This window comes from Muntiacus reevesi, chromosome 4, assembly GCF_963930625.1.
Source record: "Muntiacus reevesi chromosome 4, mMunRee1.1, whole genome shotgun sequence".
Taxonomy (NCBI): domain Eukaryota; kingdom Metazoa; phylum Chordata; class Mammalia; order Artiodactyla; family Cervidae; genus Muntiacus; species Muntiacus reevesi.
Window position 1 is genome coordinate 4,461,890 of NC_089252.1, and position 23,252 is coordinate 4,485,141.

At 38.1% G+C, this 23,252-nt stretch overlaps 1 protein-coding gene across 1 annotated transcript in view; it reads right to left on the reverse strand.

Annotated features, from left to right (window-relative positions):
* The window catches only part of C4H18orf63 (chromosome 4 C18orf63 homolog), a 36,956-nt gene extending 24,779 nt beyond the window's left edge, over positions 1-12,177 (reverse strand). Inside the window, exons 1-6 of the mRNA XM_065932902.1 lie at positions 12,044-12,177; positions 10,063-10,141; positions 5,758-5,814; positions 3,706-3,817; positions 2,955-2,996; positions 1,238-1,314 (exon numbers count right to left, since the gene is read on the reverse strand). Of these exons, the coding sequence (XP_065788974.1) occupies positions 1,238-1,314; positions 2,955-2,996; positions 3,706-3,817; positions 5,758-5,814; positions 10,063-10,141; positions 12,044-12,177 (501 nt within the window). The remainder of the gene's footprint in view (positions 1-1,237; positions 1,315-2,954; positions 2,997-3,705; positions 3,818-5,757; positions 5,815-10,062; positions 10,142-12,043) is intronic.
* Between the last annotated feature and the right edge of the window lie 11,075 nt (positions 12,178-23,252).

Sequence of the window (23,252 nt, forward strand, 5' to 3'; positions counted from 1 at the left end):
AACAAAGGATTCAGGCACCAAGAAGTTTGTAACAACCAGGCACACCCACTCCCTCTTTAGTGTAAAAACAGCCTGAACCGGAACTTGGGAAGATGGCTCTCTGGAACACTAGTCCACCATCCTCTCCATCTGCTGACAGGTCTTTGCCCAAACACCTCGTGTTTCAATCTACTGGCCTGCCATGCAGCGAGCAGTAAGAGCGTGGACTCAGTAGTAACTCCAATCACTTATACTCAGGTCAGCTTTCCTATTGGCTTACATAACTGTTGAGGGCCAGAACACAGCTCCCATTCATTTTTGACTTGTCTACTGCCTTAACATAACAAGTAATCAAACAATGAATGAATGGAGAAATGAGTGGAGCGGCATTTGTGCCGGTCCTTGAAGAACAAGCAGAGTACATGGCACATCAAGGGGCACGCTAAGCAAAGAAGAGTCTTCAGTCCTGTGCCTGGGCTTCCTCAGTGTGGCCATTGTGGGTCATCTGGCCCAGAAGACTCTTGGTGGGGATGGAGTGGAGGTGCTCCGGTGTGCGCTAGAAGACTCAGCGGCATCCTGGCCTCTACCCACTTAACGCCGTAGCAACACACCCTCCCACTGAGTGACAGCCCAGCTTTCTCTAGAAGTCACAGATGTCTCACGGGGAAGAAACCACTCATTTCACCCTCTACCCCTCTCTGTTGAGAAACTCTGTCACAGAAGAAGGAAAATAACAGTCACTGAGTTACCATTAATGTGAAAGTTTCTATACTGGGTGCTATGAGAATAAGCAAAATAGAAGATAGATCCTTTTACTAAGAAGGCAAAACGTGTTAGGTGTAAAAAAAAAAAAGATGAAAAAAACCATAACAATGCCAATGTGGGTTTATTATTAATATATTTAGTATGAGCTGAAATAGCACTTTTAATATTTGGAGGTGAAAGAAAAGGCAAAGAGCAGGTGCTGAGGCAACGCAGCATTGTGGAGTCTTGAATGCTACCTAAAGAGATTTTTGAGTAAAGGAATAACATAATCAGATCTGTATTAAACGGACAGAATGATGTTTTCTTTGGTAAACAGATTTAAGACAATATCAATATGTCAAGTATTTAATAATATGAATTTTGATAATAAATTTCTCATCACTCTTATTAAAAATTAAAACCTCCTAGCATATCAGTAATGATAATAAATATATTAATTATATAGTAATAAAAATACATTAATTATATATTAAGAAATAAAAATATGTGGTACCTGAGGTGGTGGCAGTCTGATTGTGTGAGCTTCTATGCTTAGACAAACTTGAGTTGCTGTTACATTGATATCTAACTCTGAAAATAAAATTATTAACCATGAACTTTCTGGAATTATTACTCCAGCCTAACAAATTAAGTATTCTAGTAACATAAGAAATTAACTCAATTTATTCAAGTTAGAAATTCAGTTAAGAATTGATTTTTTTCACACATGGTAAAATTCAAATAGTCACCTTATATGGTCAATATATTTATATTTTTTGACGGTCTACAGATGAGACATCTAAAAGAAGACAAATGCACAGAACAGTACATATGTGGGTATAATGTGTAGGGCACAGTTACAATGAGAAAAATGAGACATCCCACAATTGAGAGGAAAACTTAGCAGACACCTCCTAGAAGCCTGACATTTATTATATGTGAAAAATGAAAACTCTTCTTAAATCAGAATAGGTACCATCCCATGTTTTTGACTTACTAACTAATGTCCTCAAATATACTGGCAGATATATTTCAAATCTTTCAGAGTCCCAAGGCATCTATCTTGCTTTCTCATAATTAAAATATTGAAGGCAAAAGGAGAAGAGGGCTGCAGAGCATGAGATAGTTAGATAGCATCATCGACTAACGGACATGAATCTGAGCAAACTCCGGGAGATAGTGAAGGACAGGGAAGGCTGGTGTGCTGCAGTCCACGGGGTCTCAAAGAGTCGGACCTGATTTAGTGACTCCACAACAACATCTAAGTCAGATAGGGCTACCTGAAATAAAGCATGTGGGGGTTTCTGGTGTACTGGTAATGTTCATTTCTTGATCTAAGAACTGGTTCTAAGGGTATTATTAGTTTGTGAAAATCCAATGAGCTATACATCTACAGCTTGTAAGTTTTGCTGCAGAATATTACATTCAGTAAAACTAAAAGAAAAAATTCTAACACATGAGTGAGGAGTGTTGCTGTCCTAAACTGTTCTCTTTACCCTCTGACAGCTTAGTCTCCTGATGGTGTCTGGGGACAGGCAAAGAAGTCATTCATCCAGAGCTGGAGCACAGAGACTGTCACTGCCCAACTTACACACGAACCCAGAGCAAGAGGGGCAAACGGGCTTCAGCCTGAAGCCAACTCAGATAGAATAGTCCGTGGATGACATGTAGATTTAAGGCTACGGTCAAATGCTGGTAAAACCACCATGACTGACAATGTCTACTTGGCTTAGGATTTCCATCTATCTGCCATCTCTGGACTACTGATAGGAATGTGTCTATCTGCAATAGAACCACGCACATCAACGAAAGAGTTAGATTAGACTAATCTGTGTCTCTTTAGGCAATCTTTTTTTGAAAACAAGAATCATGTACTCATAAAAAAACCCAAAGCTTTTACTTACAACAGTACTAAAGAATTCTTATAATATAGTTCTAGAGACTATACATTATAAATACCTGCAAAATTAAACTGTTTTAGTTATAATTTTAACTAGAGAAATTAAAAATGTAGCTTTTATATCAATTAAGAAAAGTGAATTTTTTTTCTCATGAAGTAGAATATATATTTTTGAATCAGAAGTGGTTTCCTGAGTGAAACTGATTATAACAGATTCTGATTAACTTTTGATACAACCTAATCATCAAGATTTTAACCCAACAATCTATAACACTTTTTAAACAACTATTTTATTTATGTTTTATCTATTAACTTTTATATTTTTACTTACCAACAGCACTTTGCTTTCCCATCTGAGAAAGAAATTCTCTTCCTTAAAAAATTCATAGAATACACCATAATATTAAAACTCATAAATCATGCTTAATATAACTTCCTTATGCAAAGTTATCAAAGCTGCAGAAAATGCTTTACAATGCAGTTTTATACAAATGAATATCTGATGATAGTTCAGAAAAAAAAATATAACACTCAAAAATATCTCTTATATTAAAAAGACAGAAATACTCAATTCTTCCCGCACATATTTTTTCCTGGTATAAAATAGTTAGAAAACAGATCACAACACAAAATTCAGAATAGACTTGGTTCCAACAACACTAATAATTTGTGTTCATTTTATTATAGTGCTCCATAACTTATGTTTATTCCTTTTTAAACATCAAGTATTCTATAATAAAGCCACTTTTTTCCATAGAAACACTAGGAAATCTCCTCTGAATATAATCACAAAGGAAGGAGAGGACACTTTTGTAGATGGGGGCTTGCTTAAGAATGCTTGGTTGGGGCTATGCTTTAACCATTCCCTGTGGATACATGTATAGTATATGTGTGGCTGAATGCTTTTGCTGTTCACCTTGAACTATCACAACATTGTTAATCAGTTATGCCCTAACACAAAACAAAAAGATTTTTTTGAAAAAAAATTCCCTAAAATAATGTATTTTGAAATTAAAAACAGACGTACATAATAGAAGTAATCTGGTTCAGAAGGCCCTAATGATTGAAAGAGATAAAGTCACCTTGTACCAAGAGATGGCCAGCTTTATTCCAGCCTGGAGCAAGTCTAGCTGTGAGTGAATATGAAAGGCAGTTTTGAAGAATTATAGGAATCACTTGTTGTGGAGCCTCCACCTAAAAATATTAAAGCACAAAATATGGGCAAGTTCACAGTAATTGTTATGCTATACTATAAACTCAGAGAAAATGTCTGTGTGCTTAGATCACCTCCCAACAAAACGGGGCTATTCTGGGTAGAAGTTACAGCCATCACTCCAGATAATCCTATCTGGTTCTGAAGTTAAAGAAGTGTTAAAATATATTCACTTTGATACTATGACTGTAATGGCCAAATTCTACCAGTTTATCCTGCCCCAATAAGCCTAAATCTTTGGAGCTCATGTGCTAGAATCTTACACTTTACTTTGTATTCTGCTCTGCACAGAGGAAGCCTACCCAAACTACACTGTAACTTGTTTCATTATTGTTCACTCTAGTCCAATATCAGAAAAGTTAAATGTTTACATGGGCACACATGGAACCAGCAGTATGCATGTGTTTGCACCAGATACAATGCAACAAGTATCTCTACTTGCACACAATTTTCAAAGGTCAGAATATTCACTTAAGAACAATGGGATCCAGACACATTGTCCCACTTGAAATAACTAAAACACTGGGTAAGTTAAATGAAACAATGTTTCACAAGACACAGGCCATCAAGCAACAAAAAAAGACAAACCCCTAGGAGTTGGGAAACTCATGACACCCCAGCATATTGATTAAAGAGGCTTTCCAGGCTGCAGTGCAGGGAAGGGGAATCCTGGAAGAGGCAGCCGGCTCCCTGGGTTGAATGGACAGAACTGAGAGTCCAGGGAGGCCACGGGAGCTACAGTTTGGAGGGCAAAGTATTGAGAGAAGAGAGCTTCACAGAGAGAAAACTCTGAGATCAGCAGAGTCCCTCCTTGAGTATTCAGTTGCATATGGAATAGCATATTCATATGAGGAAACACTCAGGGCTGTTTGCTATACAAACATTCTTGCAAATGCAGCCCAGAGAAAACACTGCCAGGGCCTTTGTTAGCAAGACAAAAGTGAGACAGCCAAGAACTGTCACCCAATAAATAAAAAGGAGGAAATTATTTTTCTATGTTAAGATTCCCAAGGGCAAGAAGTTTATCAGGTTCCCAGCTTTATCTCCAGAATCAAGCAAAGTGCTCAGTATATCATAGATGTTCAATGACTATCTGCTGTGATTATTACTCATGTACAAAGTATCCAGATAAAGACAAATTGAGCATAATCGTGAAGGCTCAACACAGGTGAGAAGAACACTGCTTTTCCACGGATGGTAAATGATGGCTAAAATCAGCTTTCAGGTTATTCAAGTATTTCTCAGGGAACTGCGAAGCATCTCTGGGTATTATTGAGACTTCATCATTCTCCTATAACTTAAAGCATTTCATCTTGAAGATGACCGAAAACCTCATCATTCCAAACTCCACTAGATCTAGGAACAGAGGCCAACAATGATGCCTGGACAGGCTGCTAGAATAACCAAGGATACAGTGCCTCAGACACCCATGCAGAGACATGATGGGAGCTCTAGCAAAGTCTCAACAGCCTGAGTACTGAGACACGATAGGTGCTCTACTTCAAGTATTCATTTCTTTTTTCTTTGCTAAGATCCAGACACTCATCACCATGGGGAATAAAATCTATATTTTTTTGTTCCCTTACTAATTAGCTATATGACTGTGGACAATTTTTTCACCTCTCCGGGTTTCAGTTTATCTGTTAACATGGGATATTCACTTCTTGGAAAACAGAGATGACAAATGAAATTATGTCACATAAAATGCCTGCAAGAAAGTACCCAATAAAATTAAGCCTCTTCCCCCTTTCTCTATTAAATGTGCACAAATAAATTGTCCTGAGAGAAAATATCAGTTTTCTCACATGCACAGAAACAACTTATGAGAAAGCTATTCTAATTTTCGTTTACTGACAAAATAAGCTGAATATACAAAATCAATAAAACTACATCTGGAATTATTATCCTTTTAAAAACTTACCTTAGCTCTGTATTTTTCCATGTAGGCATGAAGTTTTCCAGCTTTATAAAATGTTATCTATTAAAAAAAAATCCATATTTATAAAAATGACTTAAATATATTATTAAATAATGTACTACATAAAGAATTTAAACATTTATACAGCAGAACACAGCAGAGGACCATCATCCTAACAGTTTCTATGCTCTGGAGAAAGAAGCAAGTGATAATCATTCTCTTCCTGAAATATTGGATTGACCAAAAAGCTCCTTTGGTTTTAAGCAAAAATAAAAGACACATTTTTCATTTTCACCAAGAACTTTATTGAACAATGTATTCATCATTTTGTTCTGCTACCTTCTGCCATTTTCCAGGCAACTTCATAATTCCATCCTCCAAAAACATTTTTATCTTTTTGAGCAAAGAACTACTCCAGGTACCTTTTACAGTCTTCCAGGAAACTGACATTTTTTTCCATTAAGAGAATTTTGTAAACAAAAGGAAATCTTAAAATCCAGTTTCTGGTGAGTATGGCAGATGAGTCAGAATTTCCCAGCCAAGCTGTAGCAGCTTTTGCCTGGACATCAAAGGAACATGAGATCTTGTATTATCCTGATGAAGAATATACCTTTTCTGTTGACTAATTTCAGACACTTTTTGTCAAGTGCTGCTTTTAGTTAGTCTAACTGGGAGCGGCTTGTTGGAGTGAATCATTTGGTTTTCTGAAAGGGGCTCATAATGGAGAACTCCCTTCCAATCCCCCCCATATACACAACATCACCTTCTTTGAATAAAGACCAGGCTTAGTTGTGGTTGGTGGTGGTTCATTTCATTTGTTCCACAGTCTTTTCAGTCCCACCTTATTTTATAGTATCCATTTTTCATCACTCATAACAATTTGTTTTAAAAATGGAAGCTTTTTTTTATGTTTAAGTAGAGAATTGCACGTAGAAATATGGTCAAGGTTTTTCTTGCTTAACTTACATGGAACATAAACACCAAAGTGATTAACATAACCAAGCTGGTGCAACTGATTTTCAATGCTTGATTTGGAAATTTTGAGTATGTCAGCTATCTCCCACGTGATATAACGTTGATTGTTCTCAATTAATGTCTCGATTTGATCACTATCAACTTCAAACTGGTAACACCGAAGAAGGTGAAGTTGAACAGTTCTATGAAGACCTACAAGACCTTCTATAACTAACACCCGAAAAAGATGTCCTTTTCATTATAGGGGACTGGAATGCAAAAGTAGCAAGTCAAGAAACACCTGGAGTAACAGGCAAATTTGGCCTTAGAGTACAGAATGAAGCAGGGCAAAGGCTAATAGAGTTCTGACAAGAGAACGCACTGGTCATAGCAAACATCCTCTTCTAACAACATAAGAGAAGACTCTATACATGGACACCACCAGATGGTTGACACTGAAATCAGATTGATTATGTTCTTTGCAGCCAAAGATGGAGAAGCTCTATACAGTAAAAACAAGACCGGGAGCTGACTGTGGCTTGGATCATGAACTTCTTATTGCCAAATTCAGACTGAAATTCAAGAAAGTGGAGAAAACCACTAGAACATTCAGGTATGATCTAAATCAAATCCCTTATGACTATACAGTAGAAGTGAGAAACAGATTTAAGGGACTAGATTTGATAGACAGAGTGCCTGATGAACTATGGATGGAGGTTCATGACATTGTACAGGAGACAGGAATCAAGACCATCCCCAAGAAAAAGAAATGCAAAAAAGCAAAATGGCTGTCTGAGGAGGCCTTACAAATAGCTGTGAAAAGAAGAGAAGTGAAAAGCAAAGGAGAAAAGGAAAGATATACTCATTTGAATGCAGAGTTCCAAAGAATAGCAAGGAGAGATAAGAAAGCCTTCCTCAGCAATCAATGCAAAGAAATAGAGGAAAACAAGAATGGGAAAGACTAGAGATCCCGTCAAGAAAAGTAGAGATACCAAGGAAACATTTCATGCAAAGATGGGCTCAATAAAGGACAGAAATGATATGGACCTAACAGAAGCAGAAGATATTAAGAAGAGGTGGCAAGAATACACAGAAGAACTGTACAAAAAAGATCATGACCCAGATAATCACAATGGTGTGATCACTCACCTAGAGCCAGACATCCTGGAATGTGAAGTTAAGTGGGCCTTAGAAAGCATCACTACGAACAAAGCTAGTGGAGGTGATGGAATTCCAGTTGAGCTATTTCAAATCCTGAAAGACGATGCTGTGAAAGTGCTGCACTCAATATGCCAGCAAATTTGGAAAACTCAGCAGTGGCCACAGGACTGGAAAAGGTCAGTTTTCATTCCAATCCCTAAGAAAGGCAATGCCAAAGAATGCTCAAACTACCACACAATTGTTCTCATCTCACATGCTAGTAAAGTAATGCTTAAAATTCTTCAAGCCAGGCTTCAGCAACACATGAACCATGAACTTCCAGATGTTCAAGCTGGTTTTAGAAAAGGCAACCAGTCCATCCTAAAGGAGATCAGTCCTGGGTGTTCATTGGAAGGACTGATGTGGAAACTGAAACTCCAACACTTTGGCCACCTGATGCGAAAACCTGACTCATTTGAAAAGACCCTGATGCTGGGAAAGCTTAAGGGCAGGAGAAGGGGACGACAGAGGATGAGATGGTTGGATGGCATCACCAACTCGATGGACATGGTTTTGGGTGGACTCCGGGAGTTGGTGATGGACAGGGAGGTCTGGCGTGCTGCAGTTCATGGGGTTGCAAAGAGACAGACAGTACTCAGTGACTGAACTGAACTGAACTGAACTTCAACTGATCTATCTGGCCATGGAGCACTGTCCAGCAAGAAATCCCAGCATGAAACTTTGTAAACCACTTTCGATATGTTCAATCAATCACAGCACCTTCTCCATACACTGCATAGATCTTTTTGCTGTTTCAGCTGCTTTTTACCTTTCTGGTATAGTGTTAGTCGCTCAGTCACGTCTGACTCTTTATGACCCTGTGAACTGTGGCCAGCCAGGCTCCTCTTTCCATGGGATTCTCCAGGCAAGAATACTGGAGAGGGTTATCTTCCTTCTCCAGGGGATCTTCCCAACCCAGGGACTGAACCTGTGTCTCCTGCATTGCAGGAAGATTCTTTACCATCTGAGCCACCAGGGAAGCCCACCTTTCTCGTATAATAAAGTATAATTTACTGAAAGTGTTCTTTTTTCTTCCATCTTCAATATTAAAATGGCTACACAAAAATGTATCAAGTTTGATTTTTTAAAAAATGCATGCTGATATGACAGCTGTCACAATACAGTTTAACAACTGTTTCAAATGAAGTGAAAGACAATGAAGCACTACAAGTGTCATTTTACAGAAAAAACCAAATGAACTTTCTGGGAAACCCAGTAGAATCTATGGGTATATTCCTTAGTGAAGAAAGCCTTTCTGGAAATGAACTGAATCCAGAAACCATATAAAGTAAAAGGCCAGTAAATTTCATGTAATAAATATTTAATACCTTTCTTATTAAGCAATAATTTCTTAGACATGAATAAGGAAAATGGACACAAGTGGAAGATCAAGAGAAAATTCAAAACATATTTTTATATGGTGACTTTCTTCTTCTTCTTGCTAAGATTAGGATACTCATTTCCTAATTTTTTCAGGTAGAAAAGAATATAGAGACATTACTGTCTACTTGTTCACTAACATCTTGTCTTTCTTAAAAATATTAAGAATGAGAAGATAAAAAATGGATATAAACCTAAAACCTAAAGAAAAATAAATAAACTAAAGATTTTGAACTGTCAGCATTATTAATAAATATTAATTTCTGGGAAATTAAAATCTCAGCATAAGAGCTATATACAGCACCAGAAAATATATTTCTTGTTCTAATTTTACTAAGTAAGAAAAACATTTTAATGAAATTTCCAAAATAAAAAAACATGTTGGCTCAAGTTCTTTAAACATAACTGGAGATCTGTTGGAACAAGGAACTTCTTTTATATTAAATGTAATTCTAAAGAATAAAATATAAAAAAGGATTAAGTCTGTGCTATCTTAAAAACTATGCTGTTAACATATTTTATTCATTGATAATCTTTATTTTAACATCAACAACAGAGAAAACTAAATACGAATTCAGAGCCACAAAAATGGATCTTAAACATGAGGTATATCGAAGTTAAAGTCTGTTAATGTTTTGATCAACCTGCAACACAATGTAATTAGTCTTCATAAGCTATCTTCAATTTGAGCTATAATTAATACCCAAATTAATGCTTATCAATGTTGCTCTAAATAATTATAAATGATAGTTTATAAAATGTTACAATACTAACCGCCATCACCACCCAAATTTGGGTAAATATTCCAGGTACAGGTGATGTAAGGATATCTTGGTGCAAAAACAGCAATTGCCTGTGGAGATGAAATGCATTCATTTTAAACTGGACTGCCCACCCTCTGTTTTCATTTTATCAGAACATTTAAAAATTGTTAGTTCCAATGAAAAGTTTAAGCTTCTTCTAGGCAGGGATTGTATTATGGATTTCCATATGATTCTCCACACTTAGCATGGTACCTTGAATATTGTAAGCAATCAGCCAAGATTTGAATTGAGAGAACTATAAAGTTTTAGATATGATATTAATATAAAAACTTGTCTGCACATCTGTTTCTTAACCCTTTCATCTGTGAACTAAAATTTCTCTTTTAAAACTCCATTTCTATTTTAAGTATAGACTCGAAAAAGTCTAAGCACTATGAAGACTTCAGCTCTTCTAAACTCCTATTTCTTCCATTTTCCTTTTTTTTTAAAGTGGTGGTCAGAAGCACTGGAGAAAAAGGAAATTTTTTGAAGGAAAATGAAGTGGGTAGTGGTTTTAGTTAAGTATTCAAAAGACAAGTGAACTTACAGCAACAATCATTACACTTCAAATTACCATCAATAATTTTATTAGAAAAGATGGGAAAAACACAAAAGGGAACAGAGGTAGGAATACAAAAATTTTCAAAATTATTAATCATTAAGGAAACAAATTTTAAAGGCTAGGAGTGCATGTGTGTGGGGGGTTACGTCAAAACGTGAGATGGGTCAACGTGTTTCTGCTAGGCTCATCTTTGCTGGCACTGTGGTGCAGCAGGCTTACGATTTTTTTTTTTAATGTTTATGTATTTGACCGTGCTGGGTCTTAATTGGGGCACACAGGATCTTTTAGTTGCAGTGTGTGAACTTAGTTGTAGCATGCAAGAGCTAGTTCCCCAATGGGGGATCGAACCGGGCCCCCTGCTCACAGAGCATGGAGTCTTAGCCACTGGATCACCAGGGATGTCCCCAGTACGTGCTTGTACAAGATGTGCCTTTGTCTGACACAACCACATCTTTGTCTTTCTGTTCTAGCCTCTTTGTCAGTTATTGGGACAATGAGTCAAAGCACCCCTCTCTATGGGCAAGACCACCTTCAATATGAGAGTGAATGGCAGAAAATCTCTCTTAAGGTTTTCTACTTACTTGCTTCCCTAAGGGGTCACAATTAAATGCTCAGTGGGTACCAAATTATACCTTAGCAGGAAGGGTACAGACTCCTGGATGTACTTGAGTGGGAAAATACACAGTGGTCAGAAGACAAGTTTTATAAATAAGAGCAAAATGGAGGATACCCAAGAGTATTTTACTTCTGACTCCTAGCTATCTTATAAGTGTTTGCTCCTCTCTAAGAAATTCAATTAGAGATATAATCTTGTTATGTATTCTAAGAGTTCTTCCTTGAGTGTCTCAAACAATTTAAGGTGGGTCTTCAGTGTTATACTTTAGGCGTCAACTTCTGGAAGTGTTTTCCAAAGACTATCTTAGGTTAGATATTTCAAGATAATTCTTGGAGAAATATTCTTACATCAATCTGAAAATCTAAAAATTATATTAATCTAAAATGTTTATGGTATCTCCTGAAGTGCTTCATAAATAGTAGGTACTTCATAAACAGTTATTGATGATTATCTCCCAAAACTTAAGACTAAGTTTTGACTTAATCCATTGATTTAACTCATCAATGTCTATAAAATTTTTTAATTAAAATAACACACAAGAAGCCACAAATACAAAGACTCAACAGTGAGATATTCTATATGAAGTACTTTAAGTCCTCCCTTAAATGTAATTCAATATACTTGGTCAGAACAATACTGAATTCCTTTATTCTAAAATTGTATAAACAGATTTAGCAAATGAGTATCTTGCTTTAAAGGTGATACTATTAAAACAGTTCTTACAGATGTAAAAAGTTTAGGAAGTATTAGTTACAAGATTGTGTTGTTTTTCACCTGCATATCTTCATTTGTCTGCTCCTAATCTCAGTGTCTGCCACTCCATTATTCAATATTATCCTGACAGCACAGAGTTTGTGTAAATCTGGAAGTGTGATGAAGAACAGTGACTGCTGCTTAGAATCATTCATATTTTCCTGTTGACTGAATGCCTCAGTAATCAGGCCTTTAAAACAAACAACAATAAAAACATAGTAAACTTGTATTTATTTTACTAATAGGGTAAAGCATTTTAATCCATCACAGAATATTTGATATTGCATTGGTATACAAGGGCAAAAACAAGTTTAGCAAATATTAGCAGTTAAATACCACTTACACTTTACCTTTAAGGTTTTCTAATGATAACCTAGAACTTGGGGGGGTACAAGTTTTATTAGGATGTAATTTATATCACATACAATTCGCCTATTTAACATGTATAATTAAATGGCTTTTACTACATTCACAGAGTTGCAACCATCACAATACACTTTAGAACACTCTGCTACTCCAAAAATAAAATCTATAATTTTAAACCTGCAGTTCTATACAACAAATAGAATAATTTGAGTACAAATATCACAAAGAACCACGAGCAATGTGTATTAAATGCCTACTCTGTTCTGGGTACTAGATATGTTTCTGCTACATTGTTTTTATTTAACAAATTCTTTCTAAAATTTTTGGTTATTAAGTTTCTCTTTGTTTTCAGGAAGACAAAAACTTTCCTATGACAACAATACTTAAAAAAATCAAAATGTATAGCAAAACCTTCTGCTATTTTCAGTTATCTTTATAAAGCATTTCAAAGCTGAATATATTTTTCACCATTTTACACTAAACAAAATTGTTCACTGAGATCTTTAAATTGTTATCTAGTTTTCTTTTCCACAAATTCTCTGGCTTTCCAACTTCTCTGTGGGACACATTTTACAGTTGATAATTCACAGGGCATACCTTTGGGGTCTGTCTTACATATAAAAGAAAAGAAAACTGCAATGTGAAATGATTTAAGCTCAGTTTCTCTAGGATACACAAACATATCCAGGGAAGGTAACTGGTATTCTGGTACTTCAAACTTTTAAGCATCCACATATTTTCTCTCTTTAAGAAAAGAAGCAGTAACACAGTCCTGGAATCTGAAGTGTGACCAGCCTTAGGTCTGATCTCAGTAACCAAATACCCTTGTGGTGCCATTTGATCAATGGCAGCATTGCCCTTCTGGCTCCCACACATCTTCTTACTCAAGTACCACAGTGCTTGAAATTTTCTTCATTAAAGATCATGGAATTCTTTTAAAACTGCGTGTACTCTTATAAAGATTAAAACAAAGTCACACAAGGTGTTAATTAATTTGGTGTACCTAATTAAGAAGATTTCTGATAGTAAAAATAGAAATCTTCCTTCCTTCTCTCTGCTTTTCTACTCTGTCTCTCTATGCTAAATGCTTACTGTTGTGGAAAAAAATTTTTTTAATGAAGTACAAAGTTCCAAGGCCAACACAATCTACTTCACCAAGGTAAAGAGCATCAATAACGAATGAAGTAAAATAAAAAACAAAGAACCGATTACGGCTTGGGCCTAGAAGTACAAAAGTGCACGTTAGTGAAAATAGTTAGACAGTTAAAATGCAGAGATTTGTTGCTTTCATTTCTGAAACACATTTCCTACTAAAACTACTTTCTGCCTCAGTTTTCCTTTAAATATCTTACAGCAAAGTCACCAAAAAATTCCTGTGAGTGGTCCTCTCCTTCTCTTGTCAACTTCAAAGACTGATCAGAAAACTGTGTGTAAACAACTCTGACCTGTTCAGGAATAGGCAGGAATTTATTTAATTTTATTATTTAGCATTACACGAAAACAATTTTTTTTTCAATTCATAACTGGCAGAACTTACAAATTAAAACGTACAAATTTCTTGCCCTAGATTGTGTAAGGACTGCGTTGGAAGGCTCAAAATTCGGATGATCTGTTAACAGATTGTTTAGAGAGCAGCACCTTTGAAGCCACTCCAATATTCTTGTCTGGAGAATTCCATGGACCAAGGAACCTGGTGGGCTACAGTCCATGGAGTCGCAAAGAGTTGGACACGACTGAGCGACTTCACTAACTTCACTTACCTTTCACATCCAAGCTGATTAACTGGAAAACTTGCCGGCTACAAAATAACATTTTGACCACATTTTTGCCCTGGTGGTAAGTATTACAGTAAGGAACAGGTACCTACAAAATTGTCCATTTGATGACTCAAAACCCCAAGAGACCCAAGGTCATCGTGAGCGCCCAGTCTGTGAAGTCAGCGACCTGCTGGTTAAGCAGCGTCCAGCCCTGCCGGAGCTTCACTGCTCCTCCCTCTATGGAGCCTTGGTGGGAAGAGGCCTGACTGGGGGTCGGATTCCCACCTGCCCTACACACCGCTTCCAAGGTCAACAGGCAAGTTTCCTCCCCTGGGGCCTCATTTTCTTACGCACCGCATGGAATTGGTGGAAATATCTCCAAGGTCTTTACCTAGCGTAAGTGCCTTATTTAAAAGGCGATTCTATAAGTTACTGATTAAATTAGATGCCCTAATATTGGAACCCGTGGGCCTTCGTGAAAGAACGAATCTTGGTTCCTTTCCCTTTCAAAAGCTACAACTATCTCTTCAGCAGGCTCCTCCTGTCAAAGCAAGGCCATCAAAACTACTCAGGAGGCGACGCCTGAGCCTCGCGGTGAAGCAGCGGCAGGCTGGGCGGCCGGCCTGGAGCAACCTCCGCAGCTCCCCGTCTCCCTCTCGGGCTCGTCAAGCAGTTGTCGTCCGGGTCACGCCCAGCCCACCTCAGTCTCCTGGCCTGCGTGTCCTCCCTCCTCAGCGCCCTCCCCGTGGCTCAGGGGTACTGTGTCCAGCATGCCTGGGCACCGCAGACCTCCCCTCACCACACCTAGCGCCCCCAACTTACCCCAACTTAATCCCAGCGTACCCCAGCTCTCTCAGCATACCCGGAGGGCTCCCAGCATACTCTGCGTGCTCCCAGCATGCTCTGAGCGTTCCCAGCATGCCGCTGTGTACCCGTTTTTCCCGCCATAGCTTTTGCTGGCATGAGCCGTTCATCCTGCACCCACGGTTCTCTGAGAGAGAGCTGGCTTTGGCGTTGGTGTGGCCCGGCGCGAGGCCGTTGCCGTCTCCCAAACAGGGGTAGGATGCATCCTCAGGATATGGCCTCTGGGGAGGGCCAGTGACTGAGCCCTGCGCTGACTAAAAGACGGGCTGTCTGGCCTCCTTCCCACTTTTGTTGTGTTTGTTTGAACTTGTCCATAATAAAAAGCTTTGAAAAATTATGTTTTTCAGAAGTAAAATAGATTGAAGATACAGGTCACAAATGGGGAGAAGATATTTTCATGAAAGTAATCCATGAGTGGTTAGTTTACAGACTATATAAAGAACTCTCACAGATCAGTTAGGGTAAGACTGTGTCATAGAAAAAAGCAGTAGTCATGAAGAGGTATTTTGCAGAAAAAAGAAGGATGGCTTATAAGCCTATGGAAAAGTACTCAACATTGTTAATTATAAAATCTAAATAAGACCACAATGAGATACCATAGAATTGACAAAATAGTAAGCATTCAGGATTAGATCTCCCATACACTGTTGGAAGGCAGGAATGAAAATTTGAAAATAATGTGATGTAATCTTCTGAAGTTGAATACTGTAACATACCCTTAGACTTAGAAATTCCTTCTATACACTTCCCCTAAAGAGATTCTTACATATGTGCACCAAGAAATATGTTTGTAGCAGCATTGTTTGTTGAATAAAGTAAGTAGCTACAACAAGCAAACAAAATCCCAAATGTTCAGGGACAAGGGAATTGATAGATAAACTGAATTATATTTACATAATTATATATTATATGACAAACAAAAAATCATTATTTTTTTGTGCAACAACATGGGTAAACCTTTCAAAATTTATAATATGAATGTATCATAAGTATACACTTGGATAGTTTTTCAAAGATGACCATCCTTATATACCTACCACCCAGATCTAACAGTAGAACATTATCTGTATCTAGGAAGGGCTCCTGGTGCCCTATTCTAGTCACTTACCCACCTCGTTCAAGGTAAATAGTGTCCCAGCTGCTAACATCATACATTAATTTTGCTTGTTTTGAAGCCTTATATTAATGGAATCATACAACACAAACTCTCCTGTGTCTAACTTCTTTTGTAAATATGTTCATAAGATTCATCCATATTGTTGAGGGTGGCAGTATTTTATTCATTTTCATTGCTGGATAGGATTCCATTGTGTGTATATATTTATCCTTTCTGAGGTTTAAGGACAATTAGATTGCTTCTAGTTTAGAATTATTATGAAGAATGCTGCTAAGACCATTCTTGTTCACTTGTTATGTTCACCTTCTATTCAATATGGATGAATTTTTAAAAACATGATTTTGAATGGGGAGGAAAGTCCCAGAAGACTACATACAGTATAATCCCATTTTTATAAAGCTCAATCATTCTCCAAGAAAGCTGAATAAATTGTTTGTTGATATATCCATATGTGAAAAACTGTTTGTTTTTTTTACTAAGCAAGGACATGAACAGAATTCAGGATAACAATGATTTGGGGGAGGCAGAAGAATGGGATATGGGAAGAGCCCACAGTCCCCAAGTCAAGTAAAGTGTTCATTGGTATTTACTTATATTACTTGGCAGAACTCTGTTAGCCTTTGCCCTGCTTCATTTTGTACTCCAAGGCCAAACTTGCCTGTTACTCCAGGAATATCTTGACTTCCTACTTTTGCATTCCAGTCCCTTATGAAGAAAAGGACATCTTTTTTTTATGTTAGTTCCAGAAGGTCTTGTAGGTCTTCATAGAACTGTTCGACTTCATCTTCTTCAGCATTAGTGGTTGGAGCATAGACTTTGATTACTGTGATATTGAATGGTTTGCCTTGGAAATGAACTTAGATCATTCTGTCATTTTTGAGATGGCTTCAAAATATATATGCACATCCACTTAGATCCATAAGTAATGATATAATGTTTTATACATAATGATGTAATGTTTCATACGTAATAGTGGCCACCTGGGCTCCCAGGTGGCGCTAGTGGTAAAGGATCCCCCTGACAATGCAGGAGACGTGAGACACAGGTTCGATCCCTGGGTTGGGAATAGCCCCTGGAGGAAAGCATGGTAACCCACTCCAATATTCTTAGCTGGAGAATCCCATGAACAGAGGAACCTGATGGGCTACAGTCCATAGGGTTGCAAAGAGTCAGACATAACTGAAGTGATTTAGCATGGCAAGAATTTTCATTCAGGGAAAAACTTTCCTCACAGGATATATTTTGATGACAAGCTTGTTGGCAAGCCTATTCAGTTTTCCAGATATGAGTTACTTAAGTTTTCCTTTATCTCACTCACAGGTCTTCAAGATGGGACAGAATCCTAAGAATTCTGCCTAATAGTTTGACTGTATATATCTCTTTTATGAAGATTAAGATCATTGTATTGGTTTAGATCATGTTTAAATTGTCAGGACATGCAAAGATAAGGCCATATTTTGTGAGTAGCCAAGTACCACATGAAGATGAAGGTCACTTCTAAAAAAATTACCTGGGGAAGAGTCAGCTGTTTAGACAGGAAACTGGAACTAAGATGACAAAATCTTGATGGTTTTAGGGCTGGGTTCAGCATGTCTGGAGTTTGAAGAATTTGGATGTCTAGGATTGTATTTATGGGCAGAATATAATCCGCTGCCCTCAAACACACAGAGGGAGAGGTGGACTTGGTAGGGTGGGTCCCTCAAAAGGGTCCTCACTGGGTGTGAACCTCACAATCACTTGAGGTTTGACATTCAGACAGACTTTTTGAGTTGGCATCACTGCTTCGTTTTATTAAAGGTGAATGAACTATGTCAGGTTCTCATAGTGGAAAATTCTTTTATGCTATCCTTTAGTAAAGTTCATTTGAATATTCTGGCCCTGCTGTAAAAAGCAAAGAAAGGGTTTTGTCCACACGGATGCCCGTGAGTCAAGGAGACAACGTAGTATTCACAGGAGGTGCTGGGGAGTGGTATCAGCAATCAGAGAGAGAATCGGGGACAGAAGGATATGGAGGGATGCAGTTGTGTACCTGGAAACAAATGTTTTACTTCCTTCTAGCATCAGCCTCAGAGGTCCTGTGTGTGCATGCGTGCTAAGTGGCTTCAGTCATGTCTCACTCTTTGCAACCCTATGAACTGGGCCCTCCAGGCTCCTCTATCTGAGGAATTCTCCAGGTAAGAATACTGACGTGGGTTGCCATGCCCTCCTCCAGGGGATCTTCCCAACCAGGGATCAAATTTGTGTCTCATTACGTCTCCTGCATTGGCAGGCGGGTTCTTCACCACCAGCGCCACCTGGGAAGCCCTAGAGGTCCTAGATGGCAATTTTATTCTGGTAGGAAACTGAGTTTCTGATATTGGGCCCCCAGCTTTTGAGAACTCTACTGCCCTCTCCATCATCCATGTTACTTGTACGCTTAGGTGGCTGCATTGAGCACCTTGGACTAGTGTTAGATCCACTCATGCATTTTAAATTATTTACATTCTGCTGTTTGCTTTTAGCTTCTTTCCCCTAATTTCCTAGACCTAGAAAGAAATAAAAGTTTTACTTGTAATAGTGTTACCAAATCAGGTTTGTCTGACATGCAGCAAGGCAAGTGAGGTTTGGCAGAGAAAGGGTTTATTCTCAAGGCCACCAAGTGAGGAGATGGGAGAACAAATCTCATATCCACTTCCCCAAAGGCAAGGCACTTGGGATAGTTATGGGATAAATCTGAGGTGGCAGGAGCATGGGGAAATTGGAGGCAAGAAAGATGAGGTAATCATCATTGTCCAGCTAAGCCCCAGACTTCTTCACGGGACACGTGCTCAGAAAATAGTGGCATTAGTATGTTTTTAGGGTGGAGGTTTTGGCCTTCTGATATTAAAGGTCACCAAGTGGACACTTTTATCATCTTAACCAGTCTAAACCGGCTGGAGATTGAACTGGACACAGCTGACTCCAAGTTCCTAATAAACAACTTGGGCAAACATCTCTTATTATTTAGGCCATGTGACACTTAGAGACACACAAGATTTTGTAAAAACAAAGCAAACTTGATCAGTGATAGCAGGTTACAGGTGTAATAGAACTAACTGATGATTATCCCGTTTCAGTAGATGTCCACGGAAACATTAAAAACTTGGCTGATGTTCTTGCTAGTGACAGATAAATTAATCCATATTTCTCAGTATGATTATTGTATAATTATGGTTTTTCCAAGTACTTACTTGCCCTCTTCTGTATCACATTTATACCCTTATTCATTCAAAAATATTTGTTGAGCATGTGCTGAGTGCCGGGCACTGTGCGAGGCTCTGAAGATACAGATGTGACTAACCATTCCTGTCCTTGAGGAACTTTTGGTCCAGTGAGAAAGACAGACACATAGACTGGTGATGTAGTGAGTGCGTGATAGTCATGACTGGAGAATAAAGGATCAGAGAGAGCATTATTTGGAGGGGAAGGGTGTGGTCAGCACATGCCTCAACCACAATTGACTCCTAAACTGAGTCAAAAAGGGCCCTGAGTCTTTGGCCAGGATAAAGGGGGTAAGAAGAATAAGGGGTAAGAGGTAAACTTTTGGTAAGTGGCAGAGTAAAGGGCATGAGCAAGGATATGAAAGTGAAGAAAGAATGCTACATGTGGGAAATCTAAAAATAGCTCACTGTTGCTAGGCTATGAGGCTTGAGGGGGAAATGACAAAGGATGAAGCTAGAGAGAGGAAGCAGATATTGAATGATCTTGGATGATCTTCAAATTCTCGGTAAGGAATTTGAACTTTAGTTGTTGGGAGACACTGGAAGGTATTAGACAAGTAGTCTCAGATGGTAAAGAGTCTGCCTGCAATGCAGGAGACCTGAGTTCCATCCCTAGGTTGGAAAGATCCCCCTGGAGATGGGAATGGCAACCCACTCCAGTATTCTTGCCTGAAAAATCCCATGGGCAGAGAAGCCTGGCAAGAAACAGTCCTTGGGGTTGCAAGAAGTCAGAAACAACTGAGCAACTGATACTAACACAGACAAATAATGACGTGATCAGATTTTAGTTTGGGGTTCATTACTGATGGAAGATGGGTCTCAGAATTTCAAGACTAGAGGCTGGAAGAAACTGTAAGGGAGTTATTGTAAACAGACAGGCAGCTAATCATGAAAGGCAAATCTGGGGCAGTGCTAGTAGGGATAAAGAGGAGACTGACCTGTATGATTCCCAGTCTTCTGACTTGGCCGGCCTGATGATGATAACACCATCAGCTGTATTTCATAGAGCTGTCTAGAACCCTGAACTCTACAAAGTTAAATAGTGTATCTGGAATTTTCCTTATCTATATGATCTTACTCTGTTCTATTTACTTGTGCTGGAGACAAAAGATTTTTAAAAGTAAATTTAATATTGCAATCATGTACAATCAACCATTTAATCTTTTTATTTACCTGTTCCTACTTAAAGATGGACATATTAAATACAAGGAAATATGTAGGAATACATACAAGGAAATATGCCTAAAAATGTATTTACAATAAGATTTCCTACATATAATTAGCTTGCCTTGTCTGAAGTTACTGAGGAAAGTTGCCCTACCTCAGCAGTGAACTTATGACATTTGTATTCTTTGTGATCAGATGATATCTGTTGCTCTCTGCTCCTCATTTCTGCCTCTGATATTCAATTGATTAGAGATTATCAGCTGACATTCTGGTGTGTTATAAATATACATGGGTAAAAACAACTTCAAGTCTATTTTACAGTGAATGAAACTTTAAAAAATTTAGTAAGCTTTGGAAATTATTGCTAATAGATGGGGAATTGTTTGGAAATCAACTACATAGGGTATATATACTAGAGAAACAGATATTTTTAGAAGGGAACAGTTAACCTTTGCTAATGTATTTAAAAGACACGGGTTAAATGCAAATTATCCATGTAGATAATCTGAATTGGAGTCCATCTTTGTAGAGTGCCCATTTGTCAAGGGAATCTGCTTTCTATGGTTATAGCAAATATAATGATTTGTCAATGGGAAGTAAAGAGCTGCTGAAGTGTGTCTTGTGCATGAGTGGCAGGAGGAATTAGAAAAGGAATAAAAACTGTAATGATGTTTCCTTATTTTTGCTTTTTAGTAGAAGAGTGAGTGCTTTCTACAGTATATTTCACCTGAGGAACTTCAGGAGTAGAGTTGGTTTTCTAAATGTTTATTAAAATTTCTTTGCTGGAGGGAACATCAGGAAGTTTGTAAATATCTGTATTCCTTTTAATTTCTTAGATTTGTTTCTAAGTTTGCCTAAATTTACTTCACCTTGGTGGAGATGGAAATGGCATCCCACTCCAATATTCTTGCCTGCAGAATCCCATGAACAGAGGAACCAGGGGGGTTGCGGTCCATGGGGTCACCCAGAGTTGGACAGGACTGAAGTGACACACTTCACCTTGGAGCACTTGCCATGTAGGATGTTTCCTTATACCTGCGTTTTAAAGTAAGGAAGTCTTGTTTGATAATAGCATTTGCTAAAATCTGTTGATTTCTTTCTTTGTGCCAGACCCTGGCTAAACATTTTATAAGCAATGACTTAGAGAGTTAACTGATTAGGTCATAGTCATGCATCTGATAAGTTACTAAACCAGGAATAGGATCCAGGTTACTGGTATCAAAGTTTTGTTTTAACCACTTCTGGAGTTACTCAGAACTGGCACTGAAATCTGAAACAGTCTTGACATTGGATTATAGAGGCAGTTGTCACTGACACACTGCTCTGCCAGAGTCGTGGGGAGATTCAGCAGACCTGGGAACTGTTAGGCAAATGGTATACATAACCTGATTTACTGTTTTTAAAGCATTTAGGACAGTTATAACACTAAATACATGTATTTGAAAAGAGGAAAAATCCCAATTCAATAATCTAAACTCTCACCTCAAGAAACTAGGGGAAAAAAAGGGACCCAAAGCAAGCAGAAGGAAAGACTCAATAAGGAGCAGAAATCAGCGACCAAAAAAAGATAAAAGAAAAACACTGGAGAAAATTAGAGGCCAGAATCAAGCTCTTCGAAACAAATCAGTAAACCAACAACCTTGTAAATTAACTATACTTTTTAAAATTTATTATTTTAAATTATTTAATTAGAGGCTAATTACTTTGCAATATATGGTGGTTTTTGACATACATCGACATGAATCAACCATGGGTGTACATGTGTCCCACCATCCTGAAACCCCTTCCACACCCCTCCCCACCCCATCCATCTGGGTTGTCCCAGAGCACTGGATTTGGGTGCTCTGCACCATGCATCAAATTTGTACTGGTCATCTATTTTATACATGGTAATATACATGTTTCAATACCATTCTCTCTTATCATCCCACCTTTGCCTTCTCCCACATAGTCCAAAAGTCTGTTCTTTACATGTGTGTCTCTTTTGCTGTCTTGCATATAGGGTCATTGTTACTTTCTAAATTCCATATATATGCACTAATATACTGTATTGCTGTTTCTCTTTCTGACTTACTCTGTATAATAAGGCTCCAGTTTCATTCACCTCATTAGAACTGACTCAAATGCATTTTTATAGATGAGTAATATTCCATTATGTATATGTACCACAACTTCCTTATCCATTTGTCTGCCAATGGACATCTAGGTTGTGTCTGTGTCCTAGCTATTGTAAGTGCTGCAGTGAACATTGGGGTGCACGTGTCTCTTTCAATTCTGGTTTCCTCAGTGTGTACGCCCAGCAGTGGTATTGCTGGGTCATATGGCAGTTCTATTCTTTTTTTTTTTTTAAAGTAATCTCCACACTCTTCTCCATAGTGGCTGTACTAGTTTGCATTCCCACCAACAATGTAAGAGTGTTCCCTTTTCTCCACACCCTCTCCAGCATTTATTGTTTGTAGACTCTTTGATGGCAGTCATTCTGAAAGACGTGAGATGGTACCTCATTGTGGTTTTGATTTGCATTTCTCTGATAATGAGTGATGTTGAGCATCTTTTCATGTGTTTGTTAGCCATCTGTATGTCTTCTTTGGAGAAATGTCTGTTTAGTTCTTTGGCCCATTTTTTGATTGGGTCGTTTATTTTTCCGGTATTGAGCTGCATGAGTTGCTTGTATATTTTGGAGATTAATTCTTTGTCAGCTGTTTTGTTTGCTATTTTCT